The sequence below is a fragment of the Ailuropoda melanoleuca genome, chromosome 2, assembly GCF_002007445.2.
Source record: "Ailuropoda melanoleuca isolate Jingjing chromosome 2, ASM200744v2, whole genome shotgun sequence".
NCBI classification, from domain to species: Eukaryota; Metazoa; Chordata; class Mammalia; order Carnivora; family Ursidae; genus Ailuropoda; species Ailuropoda melanoleuca.
In genome coordinates, this window is record NC_048219.1 from 88728470 (window position 1) to 88745812 (window position 17343).

The 17343-nt window shown below is 42.0% G+C and overlaps 1 protein-coding gene across 2 annotated transcripts in view; it reads left to right on the forward strand.

Annotated features, from left to right (window-relative positions):
- The window catches only part of SNX27 (sorting nexin 27), a 63962-nt gene extending 46827 nt beyond the window's left edge, over positions 1–17135 (forward strand). For both annotated transcript variants that reach the window (XM_034654280.1, XM_034654279.1), the window contains 7 exons: positions 1665–1743; positions 3350–3513; positions 5507–5596; positions 11349–11498; positions 11789–11917; positions 12325–12384; positions 13281–17135. In XM_034654280.1, the coding sequence (XP_034510171.1) occupies positions 1665–1743; positions 3350–3513; positions 5507–5596; positions 11349–11498; positions 11789–11917; positions 12325–12384; positions 13281–13328 (720 nt within the window). In that variant the 3' untranslated portion in view covers positions 13329–17135. The remainder of the gene's footprint in view (positions 1–1664; positions 1744–3349; positions 3514–5506; positions 5597–11348; positions 11499–11788; positions 11918–12324; positions 12385–13280) is intronic.
- The last annotated feature ends 208 nt before the right edge of the window (positions 17136–17343 follow it).

Here is a 17343-nt window from a genome sequence, read left to right on the forward strand (position 1 = left end):
ATGTAGTATATACCACGGCAAAGGGTATGTGCAGAATTTGAGGTATTTCTGAAATTACAAAACGGTGCAATGATTGCAAGGAAAATGTTAATTTTATAAGTTGCTCATGTTTTGTATTCTTTGTTTTTTTGGTTTTTTTCCCAGTGTTTCCCTAGCAAGGCCAATTACTTATTTATTTCTTTGGCACTTTTCTCCTCATCCTGAGATTTGTAGCTATAATCCATTTTCCAAACCTTGAAAGCATTTCAGTTTCTGTTCAGTACAGTATAGAATGGTGACTTAGAACATTTATAATCTCCAGTTTTTGTCTCACATCAGTGATGAACTTAGTTTTGATATGTGAGTAGATCTGGGAAGAAGGATATAATAATATTTGGTTTCCTGAGACACTAATATTTAACAATTTTATCTTGTTCAGTTAATACCTTATTTATATTGGGATTGATCTTGAAAAAGAATTGTGGTACTATTTTGTTTTTTTTGAGTTTTGTTGTCCTCTGTAATTTCAGTTTTCATTTATTTACACATGGAGTCTTTCAGTTGTTTTTTGTCATATGAGCTCCTAGAAAGGAGGTCTAATACTTGTTTTTTTGTTTGTTTTTGTTTTGTTTCTTTTTAAAAGATTTTATTTGCCAGAGAGAGAGAGAGAGAGAGAGCACAAGCAGGGGGAGTGGCAGGCAGAGGGAGAAGCAGGCTCCCTGCTGAGCAAGGAGCCCGATGCGGGACTCAATCCCAGAACCCTGGGATCATGTCTCGAGCTGAAGGCAGATGCCTAACCGACTGAGCCACCCAGGCGCCCTCTAATATTTGTTTAATATGCCTCTGTTGTCCCAACATTTTACTGTTTTCATGTGGATATTCATGGTGAAAATTCTTAGGAAATGGAAGTCCCCAGCCTGAGGCATGGATCATCCAAAAAATAAATAAGAATAATTTTGAAGGGGCGCCTGGGTAGCGCAGTCGTTAAGCGTCTGCCTTCGGCTCAGGGCGTGATCCCGGCATTCCGGGATCGAGTCCCACATTGGGCTCCTCGGCTGGGAGCCTGCTTCTTCCTCTCCCACTCTCCCTGCTTGTGTTTCCTCTCTCGCTGGCTGTCTATATCTCTGTCAAATAAATAAATAAATAAAATCTTTAAAAAAAAAAAGAATAATTTTGAAGCATGAACAAAACTGACAACCTATTTTAAGCTCGAGAACCAAAGATAAAGATTTTGTATGTTAACAGCCTGTATTAAATATAGTTAAATGTGTAAGAGTGGATATTTAAGAATTTATTTTCTTCTTAAGATCTGTTCTTATCAAGCACATGACTTATAAGTGGTGTTAAAAAAGACCTTCGTGGGATGAAGTCATATTTCAGAGAGAAAAGATGATATTTGAGGAGAGATTATTACCAGCTTGAATTGGAGGGGGAAACTCATATTTAGAGATCATAACTGTTTGGGTCAAATACAGGTATTTTTCCCCTTTTATTTTATACATATGTGTGTGTGAGTGCATGTGCACATACATACAAAGAAGAATAGCTATAGACCATGAATTTAGTTTATGTGAAACCAAGATGGCAAAACTCCTCCCTTCTCTCCCTTTGCACACACCTATCTCTTCCCATAGTATTGTCTGATTTAGTTACCCTAAAATGAATCTATCCTGTTTACACTATAGGCTATTGCAGCAAAAGTTGGCATGGACAGTACGACGGTGAATTACTTTGCCTTATTTGAAGTGATCAATCATTCCTTTGGTAAGTGCCAGTCAGCTGATATAAGTTTTGTTTGTGGGTTTTTTATTCTAATACGATCAGACTGAAGCCCCCAGAAGCTGTCAGACTGAAAATATTTGCCTAGAATATAAGAGTTTTCAGAAGGGAAGAACCCACTCATTAGGACTGTCTCCTACAAGCAGACCAGGCAAATCCTATTAAGCCCAAGTAAAAAGGGTGTCTGATCACCGTCAATCCTTTTTCCTCTATCGTAAGTATAATTTACTTATACCTAGCACTGATACTTCATAACATTTTTTAAAATCAGAGTTTCAAAATTAATATATTCCAATGAAATAGCCAAAAAGAGGGATATTCGATTTAGCCACACTTGTTTTAGTGTGCTTTTATGTTTTTTGTAGATAATTAAGAATAGCTTTTTATTTTCAGGAGTTAGAAAGAGATACATTGCTTAAAATGCCTTTGCTTTCATGCATGTGTTTAAGTTTCCATCTAAATAGATATTCTCTTTCTAAGAAATTCTATTGCATGGTGACAGGAAGTTTCTCATATGTTATTTTATAAAAACTAGGGATGGTGGTCACATTGGTTGCATTGAGATCACAAAGGGAAGGAAGTCTGAGTGCTTGCTGTTAATGCCATAGGTTTCCTATAGTTTATGGGTCTTTTCCACATCATTCATATATATATAGGCTAAGGCCAGAAATGACAGATAATATTGATTGATCCCACCTTTCTTATCTGGAAAGGGGGAGAGTTTGGTAGGTTTGGGTCACCTTGCCGTCCCTGGTCAAGGTAGACCAAGGTTGGTCCCTCCTGAAGCAGCTGTCTCCTTATTACTCTACATCTTCCCAACTCCCTGTGGTCTAACTAGACAGATATAAATGTTAGAGGACTGCTAGGGAACCAGGGCACTTGGAGTCTAATCTTACCCTTTTTTCCTAAGCTTTAGTTAACAAATGAAATGGGAAATATTAAATCTGTCTTTTGCAGTATTACAAAGTCAAGTAAACATTGAGCAGAAAACTCTGAGCCTTTCCAAAGCACAGTAACATAGAAATTAAACGTGATAGTTTAATGCTGTGCATTGTTAGGAAGAGGAAGAAACATTACTGGGAAGATACTTTTCACCTTGGTGAATGTCTTCGAGTTGGGGGTGGGGAGAGCCTTTCAGCTCTTAACAGTAGAAGCAGTTCATTGAGAATTGCCACATGAGAGACTCTGAATGCACCATAGCTGGGTGGGTAAGAGGAGAGGCTTGTTTTAAAGATGTTCAGTGGACATTGCTGTAACTTACAGATAATGGATAAGGTATTTTAATTGACTTCGGAATAGATGCTGTCTGCACAGTCAACATGTTAGGTGAAGGGTGTGTCATACAGGTGATAGATTTCCGTCAGTTTGAGGCTCGATTGCCATAGTCATAGTTAGAAGGATAGATTTGGCTAGAGAAATGGTTATTCTGTGGTCCCATAGGAGAGCTCCTTGATGGTTCTAAGCCAATGTTCTGGTTAAGGATAGCCTGCCATACTTGATCTGTCTTACACAGTTTGTGCTGAGGAAATTCGTTATATATCTTTTCACTTTAGCTTTCTTTCTTTCTTTCTTTTTTTGGCCTTCTCTTCAGTACGTAAACTGGCACCTAATGAATTTCCTCATAAACTCTACGTCCAGAATTACACATCAGCTGTGCCAGGCACCTGCCTAACCATTCGAAAGTGGCTTTTTACCACAGAAGAAGAAATCCTCTTAAATGACAATGATCTTGCTGTTACCTACTTTTTTCATCAGGTAGGTGAATTGATCTTCCTGGAAAGGCCTGATTTCTTTTTCTGCTTATATGTAATATGTAATTTACAATCCAGGGTGAGTCCTTGGATAAACTGCTTTGCCTCCTATATCTTAGTTAAGTTACATGTTTAAAATGTTCTGTCATGGGGCAACTGGTTGGCTCAGTCAGTAGAATATGCAACTCTTGATATTTGGGTTGTGAGTTCCAGCCCCATGTTGGGTGTAGAGATAACTTAAAAATAAAATCTTTTAAAAAATAAAATAAAATAGAATGTTCTGTCCCACTTAACGGAAGATAAATAAGTTTAAGAAGTAAAGATGTTGTTTTTTTAAACAACAGGAAATGAGCATATGGCTATGTACCTATTAAAAAACTTTTCATCAAAATTATACATACATAGAGTTTAAAGCATCAAATAGTTCTACACAGGTTATGAAAAATGTTAGTTACTCCACTTATCTTTATCTTCACTCCTCTTAGACAGCCATTTTCACCCCCTTTAGCTTTGGTTTGTTGTTTATTTTGTTTTGTTTTATATTTACTCCCATGTCTCTGTCATGACTTGGTTATATTGCTCCTACTTGTATTTTCAGATTCACCTGGTATGTCTTAATTTCCGACTATAGATGATGAGATTCTAGCTCCATTCCCTCCCGCATTCCCACCCCATACCATGCCTGGACCCATTCTCAAGCGTACCTTGCTAGGTGACTGATCACTGTCACAAGTTGAACTAGTTTCTTGACTTCAACTCTGAACTCATTGTGTTATGTAAATATTTTCCCTTAAAAGGCTATGGGGAATAATTTTTACCTTAAAGAAATCAGCTGTCTTCCGTTAAAGGTTCAAGTGGCCCCAGCCTGGTGCCTGCAAAAGTCGTCCTTGTAGCAGATCACTGAGGTTGGGTTCTGAGTGCCCTGGACAAATGATTCTGTTTGTTCTTTTCCTTCCTTTTTTTTTTCTCTCCCAAAGATGAGTTTTCCCTTCTATTCGATTTTTAAAGTTTTTCTTGGGGTAGAGTGAGGTTGGGAAGGAGATGCATGTTTCATATAGCTGAACCAGGTGTAGTTGAGAATAAGAATAAGCTTATTATATCTAGGTACCTTCATGCCTGTATCAAGTGCTGTTGGGGATTTTTGTCCATGTACCATCTCAGATTTATCACTTCCTGTCTTCCAGTTGCTACCACCCTAGTTTACAGTCTTGTTTCACTTCATGCTTAAAACACCATAACATCAGTCTCCCTTATTTCATTCTCTCTGTACCTTGGTTCATTTGGCACTCATATACAAATCAGTCTGTCTTTTAAAAATAACACAAATTTTTATTGCTTATTTTAGGTCCAGTAGTTCTTAGTGCTGTCCTTAAGTCTAAATTTCTGTGCCTGTTTTCTGGGATCCTTCATAATCTGTTAACTTACCCATCCAGCGTTATATTTTGTTGTCCCCTGACACGTACTCTTTATTTAAATCAGGCAGATCTGTCTCCCAAATGTATTTAAGCGCAGATGCATTCCTGTTTCCTGACTTCCGTTTGTAGTTTTTTCTGTTCAGCCTAACCTTTGGGGTCCAGCCAGGCTTCCCTGATAACTATGATTAGCCAAAAACTCTGCTGTTCTTACTGTGTATCACTTAGTATCTAAACCATACATCTTTGCTATCTCATTGTTACCTTTAACAATTATATGGTGTCTTTCAGTGTTCTCTCATTGCTTCAACCTGTATAAATTAACTGGAATTTAAATCTCTTAACAGGAGAAACAAGATCCCTCTTGTGCCTAGAACAATTCTTGAGCACATACTGGGCCCTCGGTAAACACTACTTATTCCAGTAAATATATCCTTGTGGCAGAGTTCACTGGTGATGATGATGATGGTCTAAATGGACAAGAATTTTTCTGAAAATGAAGCTGTGTCTCCTTATTTTTATCAAGAATATGCTTGATAATGACTTTGATGTTCCTCTCTTCCCTGCCCTTGTTTGTGGTGACAGGCTGTTGATGATGTGAAAAAAGGTTACATCAAAGCAGAGGAAAAGTCCTACCAATTACAGAAGCTATATGAACAAAGGAAAATGGTCATGGTAGGTTTATGTTCCCATAATCTCTTTATAATGTTCCCCTTCTTCTCTCTTAAACCTGTCGTTCTAGCCATTTTTGAAAGATGTTACAACTGTTCAGTGGCTTGATTAATTAAAAAAAAAAGGAGGGGATATAGATCTTCATGTAAAGCCCATTATGTTCCTCCATTTAGCATATAAGAAGATATTTTGCCACATGTGGGTATTTAACTTTATTATTGACAATAACCAAACAGTATTTACTTTGATAAAAAGTTCTAAAACAAAAGATGTGCAAAACATTTAATATGTATATATCAATTATTTTAGAGTTGAAATTTGATTTTTAACATTAGAAATTATTTTATTTTGGCTCAGGTCGTGATCTCAGGGTCGTGAGATCAAGCCCTGCACAGGGCTCCGCACTCAGAGGGGAGTCTGCTTGAGATTCTCTTTCTCCCTCTCCCTCTGCCCCTCCCCCTGCCCTGCGTGCTCTCTCTTTCTCTCTCTCAAATAAATATTTGAAAAAAAGTATTTTATTTGTGGTTTAGCAATTGCAAAATTATTTGTTTTTATGACTTCCTTCTCTGCAGTTGCTTAAAACATGTATGCTCAGTGGTGCCTTTGGTTAGTGTGGTATCTTAGAGCTGTGCTGTTTGATTCAATAGCTGCTAGCCTCTTGTAGCTATTTACATTTAATTTTCAACTCATTTAAATAAAATTTAAAATTCGATGCCTCAGGTGCACTAGCCTCATTTCAGGTGTCTAATAGCTATATATGGCTAGTACCTACCATGTTGGACAGCCCAGATACAGAACATTTTCATCATCACAGAAAGTTCTGTTGGAGAGGGGCTGCCTACAAAATTCCTTAAATGTTTTAAAATGAGTTTTCAGTTTGCACCTGCCATAAATACAGGGATGGAAATTGTCAAAAGTAAAATTTGTAAAGAACACTTACATAAACTTTCACTCATAGCATTTTAAAATTTCTTCCTTGGCAAATTCACATATAGTTGAAAGTTTTCCAATTACAGTTTTTCATGATTTCACACAAGACAGTTATTGCATTGGTGATGATGCTGATAGGTCACTGAATTTCTTTTGTACCCTCTGTGTGTGCACTTTTTATGAGGGAATATTCTCTTTCTAAACTAATTGGGTTGGAGTAAGAATACAAACAAGTCAACCATTGAACGCAGCCCATAATCTTATAGCTGGGATAGTTATTTTATTGCTTATATGACAAAAGTAATAAATCTGTTTGTCTTAGAAAACTGCCAGAGATCAGGGAACCATTTACCAATGTTCTGCATATCAACGGGCTAAAATAGACAATACAAAAATCTTTTAAACAGAATTAATTCTTGGCAGAATTTTGGTAAAGGGAATTTTACTATGTGAGGAACTGTGTTTTAAAACTCGATTTTGGGACACCTGGGTGGCTCAGTCGGTTGAGCATCTGATTTCCGCTCAGGTCCTGGTCTTGGGGTCCTGGGGTCAAGCCTCCCCGCATTATTGAGCTCCACACTCAATGGGGAGTCTGCTTCTCCCTCTCCTTCTGACCCTCCCCCTGCTCTTACTCTCAAATAAATAAAATCTTAAAAAGAACACAAAACTCGATTTCCACTTGTTCTTTAAGATCATGGCATTGTCTTCTGTATATCAATGCGTGATTCTGACGAGCACATTTGCATCTTTTTGGTGAAAAGGACAAATACTAAAGGGACCATCAGCCTCTGAAATACTTCTTTGTCTTTGCCAAAGGCAACAAATCAAAGTAATTTCATAAGGGCTTCTAATAATTCCAGTATGGAATACATATTGTTTCTTTGCACATGTAGTACTCTGTACACACTGTCTTCCATTTATGCATTCATCAACAAATATTTGTTGAGTACCAGGTGTGTGCCAGGCACAGTAGAAGGTGCTGAAAATATATAAATAGGTTTGGGTTGTCCTATGGCAAAATATATAAGATCTGAATTTAACAGCTTGGTAATCTATTACAAAATTACTTTTAGACTCAAATTTGTATCTTGTAATCACTCAAGAGCTCTATCTAGTACAGGGGCAGTTGGGTTGTGCAGCTGGTTAAGCATCTAACTCTTTGTTTCAGCTCGGGTTGTGATCTTAGGGTCATGAAATCAAGCCCTGCGTAGGTCCCTCTGTTTAGGAAACAGACTCTCACTCCCTCTCCGTCTGCCCCCCCACCCAAGCTCACCTGTGTGCCCTGTCTCTCAAATGAAGAAATGAATCTTAAACAACAACAACAAACCTTCAGTACAGTGGATGTTTCCCCCTTGGATCATTGGAATGGAGTGTAAGATATGCTTAAACATTTATGGAATTCTGTTGTCTTGAAAACCTAGTGCCACAAATAAATGTGTACTAGCCCTATAATATTACAATTAGATTTTAAATAAAATCCCACCAAAGTTTGAAAAGCATGAATTTTATTTAAGTATAATTTCATGTATTCAAGTATTAGTGTTCAAAGAAATTAGCCTACCCAGTGGTCATGTTCAGTACATTGAAACTTCCAACTCAGATGGACCCTTCTGAGCCCATGCATCTTGATAGCAACTAAATATTGTTGATAGGTCTAAGATTAGGTCAAATCACTGCTGTTAGTTGCCACATCACTGTGAGACCTTCAACAATTCAACAAACTTCTCAGTTTTAGTCTCTTTTCTATAAGAATATTCAGATTGCCAGCTATCAAGTAGACTCTTGACAAAATACTCCAAAATTCTTAAACAGTCTGTAAGTTCCCTGGTTTTCCAACTACAGAGGACAGCTCGTATCTTTATGCTTTGTGCAAATCTAGGCATGTAGAGATTTACCTAAAGCTGAGAAGTACTACCTGACCTGAGAATCTTTGAAAACGTTGCATTTCCCATGTCATACCGAGGCCACCGGTGCCCTTAGTTTCCACTCAGGCTATTTTTAGAACCTAACACTATTAGAAAGTCCCCTAGAGGTTCTTTGCTTTCAAGGACTAAATTCTTGAATATGTAGGAATAAATCAGCATTTTGATTCAAAGGTGAGAAGAAGGGGCACATGTAGTGTGCCTGGTACTGTCCTAGGCACAATATGTACATTCTCATTTCCTCCTTCTAACAACCATGCAGGTGTGCGGAGAAGTGGAGTCTGAGAGATGAAGATTCTTACCTAATATCACTTAGCTTGTCAGAAGTGGAACTAGAATTTGAACCTATTTCTGTCTGACTTCAAAGCATGTTTTTCCCTATAGTGGGGCAAAGTGTCCTTTATTTCCAGATGGCAGAGAGGAAGCCCCCGGGCAGAGTAACTTACACAAGGTCACAGAGAGAGAGTTCGAGGTATGCATAGCTCCATGCCTCATCTGATGTCTTTTCCTAATCGCTCCCATTGTCTACGTGTTTCTCTTTTGAAGAAATAAAGCTCCCTATTAGGAATATGGCAGAAACATTCTTAAAACAGTAGTGGTGCCTCTCAAAGAGGAGAAGTCTCAGCAAATGTGTTACATGTAATGCTTTCTTGGTAAAGGACGTGAACAGAACCAGTCCCAAGGCTGCGTGACACGTTCCAGCATTTGCAGAGGTTCTCAGCACCTTTGAGCAGAATTTGCTGCTTATTGAGCATGCAAACTTGCCCATGACTATGTTAGGAGGACGCCGTGGGTTGGGCACTTGGAGGCCTGCTTACAGGGCACTCTTCTTTTTCCTTCAGTATCTTATTGTAGAAAATTTCAAATAAGTGAAGAAGTTGGAAGAATAGTACATTTAGCCCCCATGTATTCATTACCCAGTTTCAGCAAAGTTCCATTTTTCTGCCGTTCATGTTTCATCTGTCTCACACATGTGCTTTTTTTCCCCTGGAGTTTTTAAGAGTAATTTCCATATATATCATTTCACACGGCATTCCTGAAAGAGGAAATAGTTGACCCCTCTGGCTGAGGATAATGGAGTCTTTAAAATTATTTTTTTAAGCTGTCATTTATTGAATACCTAATTATGTCCTAAGTACTATGCTAAATACTTTAATGGTCACAAATAACTGTGTGATGTAGGTGCTATTACTATTATCCTTTTCACAGAAGAGGAAACTAAGGCTCCTGGGATTTAGTAATTTGCTGGAGTGCAAGTACCTTGCCCAAGGTGACGGAGCCAGGATTCAAGCCTCGGGTAGTCTGGGCCCAGGCTTGTGGCCACTCTTTGTCCTGCTTCCTGTCCCAATCTTTGTTTCTGCTTATAACCGCAGAAGAGTTTTATTCCATGGCACTGCCTGTCCTATATACCAAAGTTTAGAGGCCAGAGATAGCCTTTTGGTCATAGTGCTAATGGCAGGGCCAAGCAATATCTACTTTTATCCCTAGTACAGGAAGGATGATGAGATAGGCGGATGGAGTAGGGTGATGAAGGAGAAATGAGAAAAGAAAAATGATGCAAATCAGGTATTGTGGCACTTTTGAATTGACCCTGTCGCTGTGTTCTTTGTGTCATTTTATAATTTTTCCCCTTCGAAGTTGCCATTATTTTACCTAAACAGAAATAAATACAAAGTAGGGAAGGGCACATGTGGTGTGACTTTTTTCCATGGGCCTTTAAGTCCTTCCAGAGAGTCTCTGGGGCAGTAGCGACGGTCTTGGGTGCCGTTCCTGGATACCAGAGCTACAGTTGCGCAGGGTCCTTTTTGTGCCTACATCCCTTCGTCTCTTCTCTCCTAGGCAGAAGGTGACTCTGCAGTGTGTTCCATTTCCCTGCCATCTAGTGCAGATAGCTAGCGTGCCGTGCCTTTGTCTTCCTTCCAGCAGTCCCTGGATGTCCCCAGTGTGCTCTGTTCTCCTGTGTGCAGGGACTCAGGGCTCTTTGCTTATTTCCTGGTCAGTCCCTGAAAGGAAATTGGGTCAGAGTCCATGCGTCTTTGTTTTTTAAGTCATCTTTTCCCTGTTTCTCTTGTTTTCTCTTTCCCACTCATCTTTTACTCTCTGCTCTCAACTCAGAATAGTGAGTTGAGTGAAAGAGAGGCCAGTCTTCATTGTAGAGGGGAAAGGACAAAACTGAGTTGGAGTCCTTTCTGAATCAGTCTTACACCACGGTACCTCTGAGGGTTGTATATGCCACTCAGTTTGGACCATGTGCTTTTTAAGGAGGCATAGGTACTGGAGACCAGGGGATGGTGGCACTGATTTGGGGACAGTTGGCAATAGAGAAAGGACCAGTGGCCAAGAAATTAAACCTGGCTTCTAATCTTGACTGTGCCACCTGTGACCTTAAGCAGGTCTCCTGTGGGAGACTCTGGGTCTGGCTTTAACAGTCTCTTTCAGCTTAAACATGTTACGAGTATGACATTTGGGGTAGCTTACTTCTCACGGAGATCCTTATTATAACTTCTGATTTGGGAGGAGACATGAGATCCCTTTCCTTAATCATGCAGATCGGTTTGATTCCCATCCCGGAGGCAAGTGAAAGGAGAGGCAGGCTTCATGGCATTGTGAGTTCCCCTCTGGACAGAGCACCTCTTCTGGCTCCGTTTGTGTACTTATGAGGTAGAGAAAGGAGGTGGGGTTGGAAGTACAGAGGTAGCAGCTGGAAGTGGAACAAAGGATCGGCTCCAAGTCCTGGCTCTTCTTAGGGCTGGGTGTGAGACCAGAGCATGGTCTTCAGGTTGCTGGGTGAGAGGATTCCTTTCGTTCTTTCTGTGGTGCCACACCAGCAGCCCTTCATGGTGGTTTAGTACCACAGTGAACCACAGTAACACTGTTTTCACTCCCCCCCCCCTTTTTTTTAGTACCTCAACATGCTAAGGACTTGTGAGGGCTACAATGAAATCATCTTCCCCCACTGTGCCTGTGACTCCAGGAGGAAGGGACACGTCATCACAGCCATCAGCATCACGCACTTTAAACTGCATGCCTGCACTGAAGAAGGACAGCTGGAGGTGACAGTTCAGCGTGGGGCTGGGACTGGGAGCGCTAGGGACACTGTTGCTCACTCACATGCTGGGGCTTAGTTCCTATTGGGAGGGGAGGTGAAATCAGAGCTCTTTGGGTGGGTCAGGTAAATCGGCATTGGGTCCACACCAGTCCTTACCTTCCTGGCTACTCACGTGGACTCTTCCTCTTCTGAAAAGCCTTTTCTTTGAATCATTTCACTTCTGTCTGGTTCAGAACCATCCTAGCTAAACTCCCCAGCATTCTCAGACTTACACTCTTGTTCTCGGTTGTTTAGAACCAAGTAATAGCGTTTGAATGGGACGAGATGCAGCGATGGGATACAGATGAAGAAGGAATGGCATTCTGCTTTGAATATGCCCGAGGAGAGAAGAAGCCTCGATGGGTTAAAATCTTCACACCATACGTGAGTGGTAGAGAGGGAAACAGTCTTGGGGACTGTAGATTGGGTTTGAGGTTCTCAAGCTGAATGCATAAATGGGGAGAGCTGTAGAGGTAGCAGTTGCGTTTTGAACCCTAGGGCCCCCGGCATCTTCCTGTCTCTCCTGGAGGGCTGGCTAGGATTGGCACTTTCACATCCCGCTTGACTCACAACTACCACTAGAAGGAGCCAGAGAATAGTAGATGAACCCAGGCCTGGGTTTGGTTTGTTTTTGTTTTGTTTTTTTTTTTTTGTGGTGCTTGTCAGGGTTTTTCTCCAGGCTGAGCCAAGTTTGGGAGGTGGGGTGACCGAGGGCAGGAGTTCAAAGGCATGGCCCTGTGGTGTGTCTTGAGAAGTCAGTGTTGCTATGTTGCTTTGTTTTTATTTTTCAGTTTAATTATATGCATGAATGCTTCGAGAGGGTGTTCTGTGAGCTCAAGTGGAGAAAAGAGGTAATTCTAAACAATCTTGAATTGACTTTTTCATCTTTTTGTGTATTGAAAATGATATGGCCAGATACCTGGGACCTTCACCTCCATCTGAGTCTTTATAGGAATATTAGTTAGAGACTGTTTATTCTAGGGAGGTTATTTTCCAGCCTTTGGATGCTGAACAGACTGTGCAGAAGCAGCCCTGCTTCTTCCCTGGTCTCTTGGGTAGCCTGGCTGTAGGCTGTTCCATCTCCCATGACTTCACGGACCCTCCTCTGCTGTGGTTTATTTTGTTTTGCTTTTGTTTTTTTAATACAATCACTGCCTGTTCCTGACTCCAAAGGGCAGCCGTCCTCAGTTTTAGCTGTTCTGACGAGACGAATCATGACAGAACCTGTCTGGGCTAACCACTAATGCGTGTGTGCGGGAAGGTTTCTGCTCCTGTTTTACTGCTGTCCGTATATGCTAGTGCTGGAGCAGAATTTGGAAGAGTCTGAATAATTAGCTACTGATTCTCAAAGACAATGTTTTTGAAGTTCAGCAGGTAAAGTCAGGGTTATAGAAATTTATATTCTTGGTATAGTAGAAAGAATACTGGGCTCTGAGAATCAAATCAGGATTTTTTTTTCCAGCTTTTTTCCTCCCTGCAACGTTGGGCAAATGAGCCTCCCTAGATCTCAGTTTTCTTGTCTTCTCTCATCTATAAAATGGGAAGGCTGAACCAGATAAATATCCAAGCTCCTTTCTGGGTCTAAAAGGCTGTGCTTCTAGATGGGAAGTTATAGCAGAGGTGGAGGCCAATCAGATTGAGACATCTAGCCGTACATATTTCTGTTTCTGTCTGAGGGTGGCTTCCAGGTGGGAGGAGACGCAGACACCCCTGGCTTCCCAGTAACTGGTCTCTGTTTTCCTTTCAGAACATTTTCCAGATGGCGAGGTCACAGCAGCGGGATGTGGCCACCTAGCCTTTCCTCACCCCCTCCTCTTCACCCTCATCCTCTCACCCCTTTCGTCTCCTGTGTCAGACAGAGTAACCATTAACACAAAAGAAGAGAAAAAGGAAAAAAGTCATTATGTTCAAAAGCCCTAAACTAAATACTATTAATAGTCCCTCTGAATTTCATGTCTCTGGAATTGAGCTGGTAGAGAACAACAGATTGGTCAGCACCAGGAGTCAGCTGAGTTAAGACAGGAAAATAAGCCCAACAATGCGCCAAAGGTATCTTTGTCCTTTCACCTGGGCCTCATACCAACAGACTCTCCTTGTACTATATTTTTAAAACTGGAACTATGAACTCCATCCATTTGCACTGTTCAGACATATATATGTATGTATGTAAAAATTATATATACACAAATTAGCTGCACGTATATACATATATATATTTCTTTTTAAATTTCATATTGATGGCAGTACCTTTTTTAGCTTGTGTTTTTACACACCTTTCACTAGAATTCATGACTTCTCTCTTGCTCTCTTTATTTTGAAACAAACTTTAAAAAGGAAAAAAAATATTTTACCAGGAAAATACCTCTCCTCATGAAGGACTCGAAAAGTTTACAACCTGCTTGGGTTTTTCCCCCCCTTTTTTGTATTGAGTGAAGATTCTGGCTCATGGGTTGCCATAGAGTCTGAGGAGCAAGGAGCATAGTTTATCTTCCAAGAGGCTGCTGGGGAGGAGAAAGAAATGTGTTTCTCAAGGGCAGCAAGGCTTGCAGATCTGCAGGGAGAGTCTAAAGACTTGGTGTGGTCCTTGATTCCAAGACAACTTTCCTGGTCCATCTCTCTCTCTTTCCACTCATGGCTTTCTAGCCACATTCCACATCTCCTTCTCACTTCCCGAGGGCCCCTCGAATGCTCTCCCTCCACTGGCCTAGAATGGAGGGGGGAGGGTCAGCTCAGGAGGTTGATGCCGCAGGAACCTGAAATACTTTGTGGTTGTAATTTGCCATTTCCCTGCTGTTTCTGAAGCAGACAGAGTACTAGGGACCAGAGTTAAAGCCAATACCTTTAGGCACAAAGATTGGACTTAGGTATGGGAAAAGAAGGAAGAAATGCCCTAAGTACCTAAGCTTTTCCCTGCCCATTCCTGACCAGTAACCACCCATAATCAATTACATTCTCTGTGACTTCCTTAAAGAGCCGTATTGGGGAGGGATCTGACAATATCCCCAAGGCCTTGGGGAAACTTGGAATGAGTCAGTGGTCTGTGCCAACCAAACCAGTGCCCATCCAAGCCAGCTTAGGACCCAGGAAGGACCAGTAGGAATATGGTTGATTTGAGTTGGATCTCAACTTTTAATGAAAAGGAGACTGAAGGAAAACCTTTTTGTCCCTCAAAGAGCTCCTCATCTCACCTTGCACTTTGAGCTTTTGTGACCTGAGAGCTGCATCTCAGGACGTAGGGGCCGGGCCGACCAGGTGGGATGACACTCTCAACCCCAGGTTCTAAGATACTGTATTGGGAGCTCAAAGTTGGGCTCTGATGCAACTGAAACACTTCTGTGAGCCTTCTTTTCTTTTTCCCTTCTCTACCTTCTAAACAAAAACCTCCATTGGGTGGCGTCTTTTGCTTTGTCTAACTGGGAGGCAACCATACTTGGTTTAGTCACTCTACTGAGCAGTGGTGGGGTGGTTTAGTTTCTTTTTTGGTGACTTGTTTTTGCAGATCGTCATGAGGCCACTTTTCCTTCTCTCTCACTCTGTTATCCTGGCAACTGCTTGCCCCAGGACAGTGTGGGATCATACAGGACACTTGTCTCCCCTCCCCTTCTCCAAATCTAGGTGGAATCAGAGAATAACGTAGGGATGCTGAATGTTTTACGTTATAGAGAGTGATCCCTGGTTTGAAAGTTTTGATACAGGATTAACTACTTTTGGCTTAAATGAATTTAATAATGAGCCAAAGGACCCTAGAAAGAAAATATGCTGATTCCCCGCTCCAAGATGCTAAAGAGGCTTTCGGCGCCAGCTTTGCTCAGACTGTAAACATAGCAGCAGTTTGCCCATATTCCCTCAGAGTGGGGGAGGAATGAACAAATCTGGAGTCCGTGTAATATCCCAAATCCTGACCTCGCGTTGTGAGATGTGTCCCCCCCGCCGCCCCACAGGGGATACCTGTAGCAGGGAGGCCCCTTGGACTGGGTGGATGCTGCTCTGGTCCCTTCGTGACAGAGCATTCATTCCCTTGGTGCTCTGGAGACTGGGCGAGGGCCCCATGGGTATTGGCCTGTGGGTATAATCTGTTTAGGGACAGCCCCCACTTGTGGCTGTACCACTAACAAAGCACCCTGTTGCAGCAAGGGGGGGGAAGGAGGGAGCCCATGGAGGACAGAACCTTCCCCTCTTCCACCCACAGCGGCCTCCTGGACCAGGGCAGGGGTCACTGTGGTTCCATAGGATCAAGCTCTTTTTTGCATGAAGCAGTGTTAGTGTGACACTCCTTTCCACCCTTGCTCTGTACTTCCTGTCCCTAATCCCTGCTCTCTTTCTTAGTCCTGGGTTCTGCCCAGGGAGCCTTTCTGCTCAGTCTTCTTTTGCAGTTTGTTTCTGGGAAATGGAGGGGCTCCCCCTCCCCTCTGCTTTGCCCCAGCAGAGCCATCAGGATCTTCCTGATCTCCTGTTGTCCTCCCCTCTGTACTCAGTTTCTATCCTCTTTGTAAAAGCTCAGAGTTTTATATAGATCAGGAGAAAATGCAGGCCCTGAGAAACCTGTCCCTGCAGAAGGGTTTCCTTGGGCCATGCTTTGGGCTCTCTGCTCTCTATATTTTTACTTTACTCTTCCATTTTCCTACCCTCCCCTCGCCCTCAGCCTAAGCTCAGCCCAGATGTGTGCTCAGGGCAGCTCCTAGGCCTGGCCTGCCTGGTTTCATCCTGTCATCACCCGGGCCAGTAGCTTTGGTTATCCCCTCTTGTAGCTCCAGACCTAGTGCTTGGAGCAGCAGTACAGGGCATTGACGGGAGGGCACACCTCTCTCTCCTCTCAGAATTTGCCAACTTATGGCCTGGCTCCTAGGAGGCAGTTTTCCTTGAGGAGACTGCATCCTAGTTGACCTGAAGTCTCCAGCCCTGGAGGGACTGCTGTGCCCCCCCTTCTCTCCATTGTGCTCTTTGGCTTGATCAGTTCAGTCTAGAGACCATTTGGGCTGTTGGAGCCCAGCATACTGCTAGCTTCCCTCACCAGATTGATTGTGTCCCATTAGCTTCCTTTTGAAGGGAGGACAACATGGTTGATACTCAGAAGAGAAGAGAGGCAGTGGATTTGCTTCTTCGACTCCTGTCTTCCAGTTTCACCTCCTGCCTTCCTTTCCCCTAACCCTGAGCACGTCATGCCAGGCCTCACTCATACCAGGACAGCATCTCACTCCTCAGCAATAATCTTGAGTGTGGGGAATGTTTAGGGTTCCAGGGAGGGGCAGGAGCAAAGAGGGGAGTGCTGCGGGCTGGAGGCACTTGGCCAACTGCTAAATTGGACACCAGTTTTATATCATGCCCCCTTTTTAAGCCAGTGAGCTGGGCTTCAGTTTTCCCCAGGCCATGCATACTTTTAATTTATTTGAGAAACTCTAATTGTATTTTCACTGCAGTATCTTGTATTTTTTATTTGTGATTTAAGAAATGTGAAGAGAAAATACACAGACACATAATGGCTAACAGTGTTTCTTTCATTCCTTGTTCTAGAGCTAACCACTCTAAAATTGTTTGGTTATGTCACTTAGTGTAATTAATTGTAACATATTCTTTTAAATAAATTGATTTATTGATGAAACTAGTCTATGCCTTCCTAAACTACACATCCTTTGGGTTGCATGGGAAGAAGTGAAGAGGGACCTTTGAGATTGGAGTTAGCAAGGTCAGTCTGAAAATGGGAAGGAACACCTGCCTGGTTCTCCCAAGTAGCTAGTGGGGCAGTCTTCTGAGGGCAGGGGATAGAGAAGCTGGAAGGCCCCTCGCCTAAAGTTCTGTTTCCAGTGGCTCCA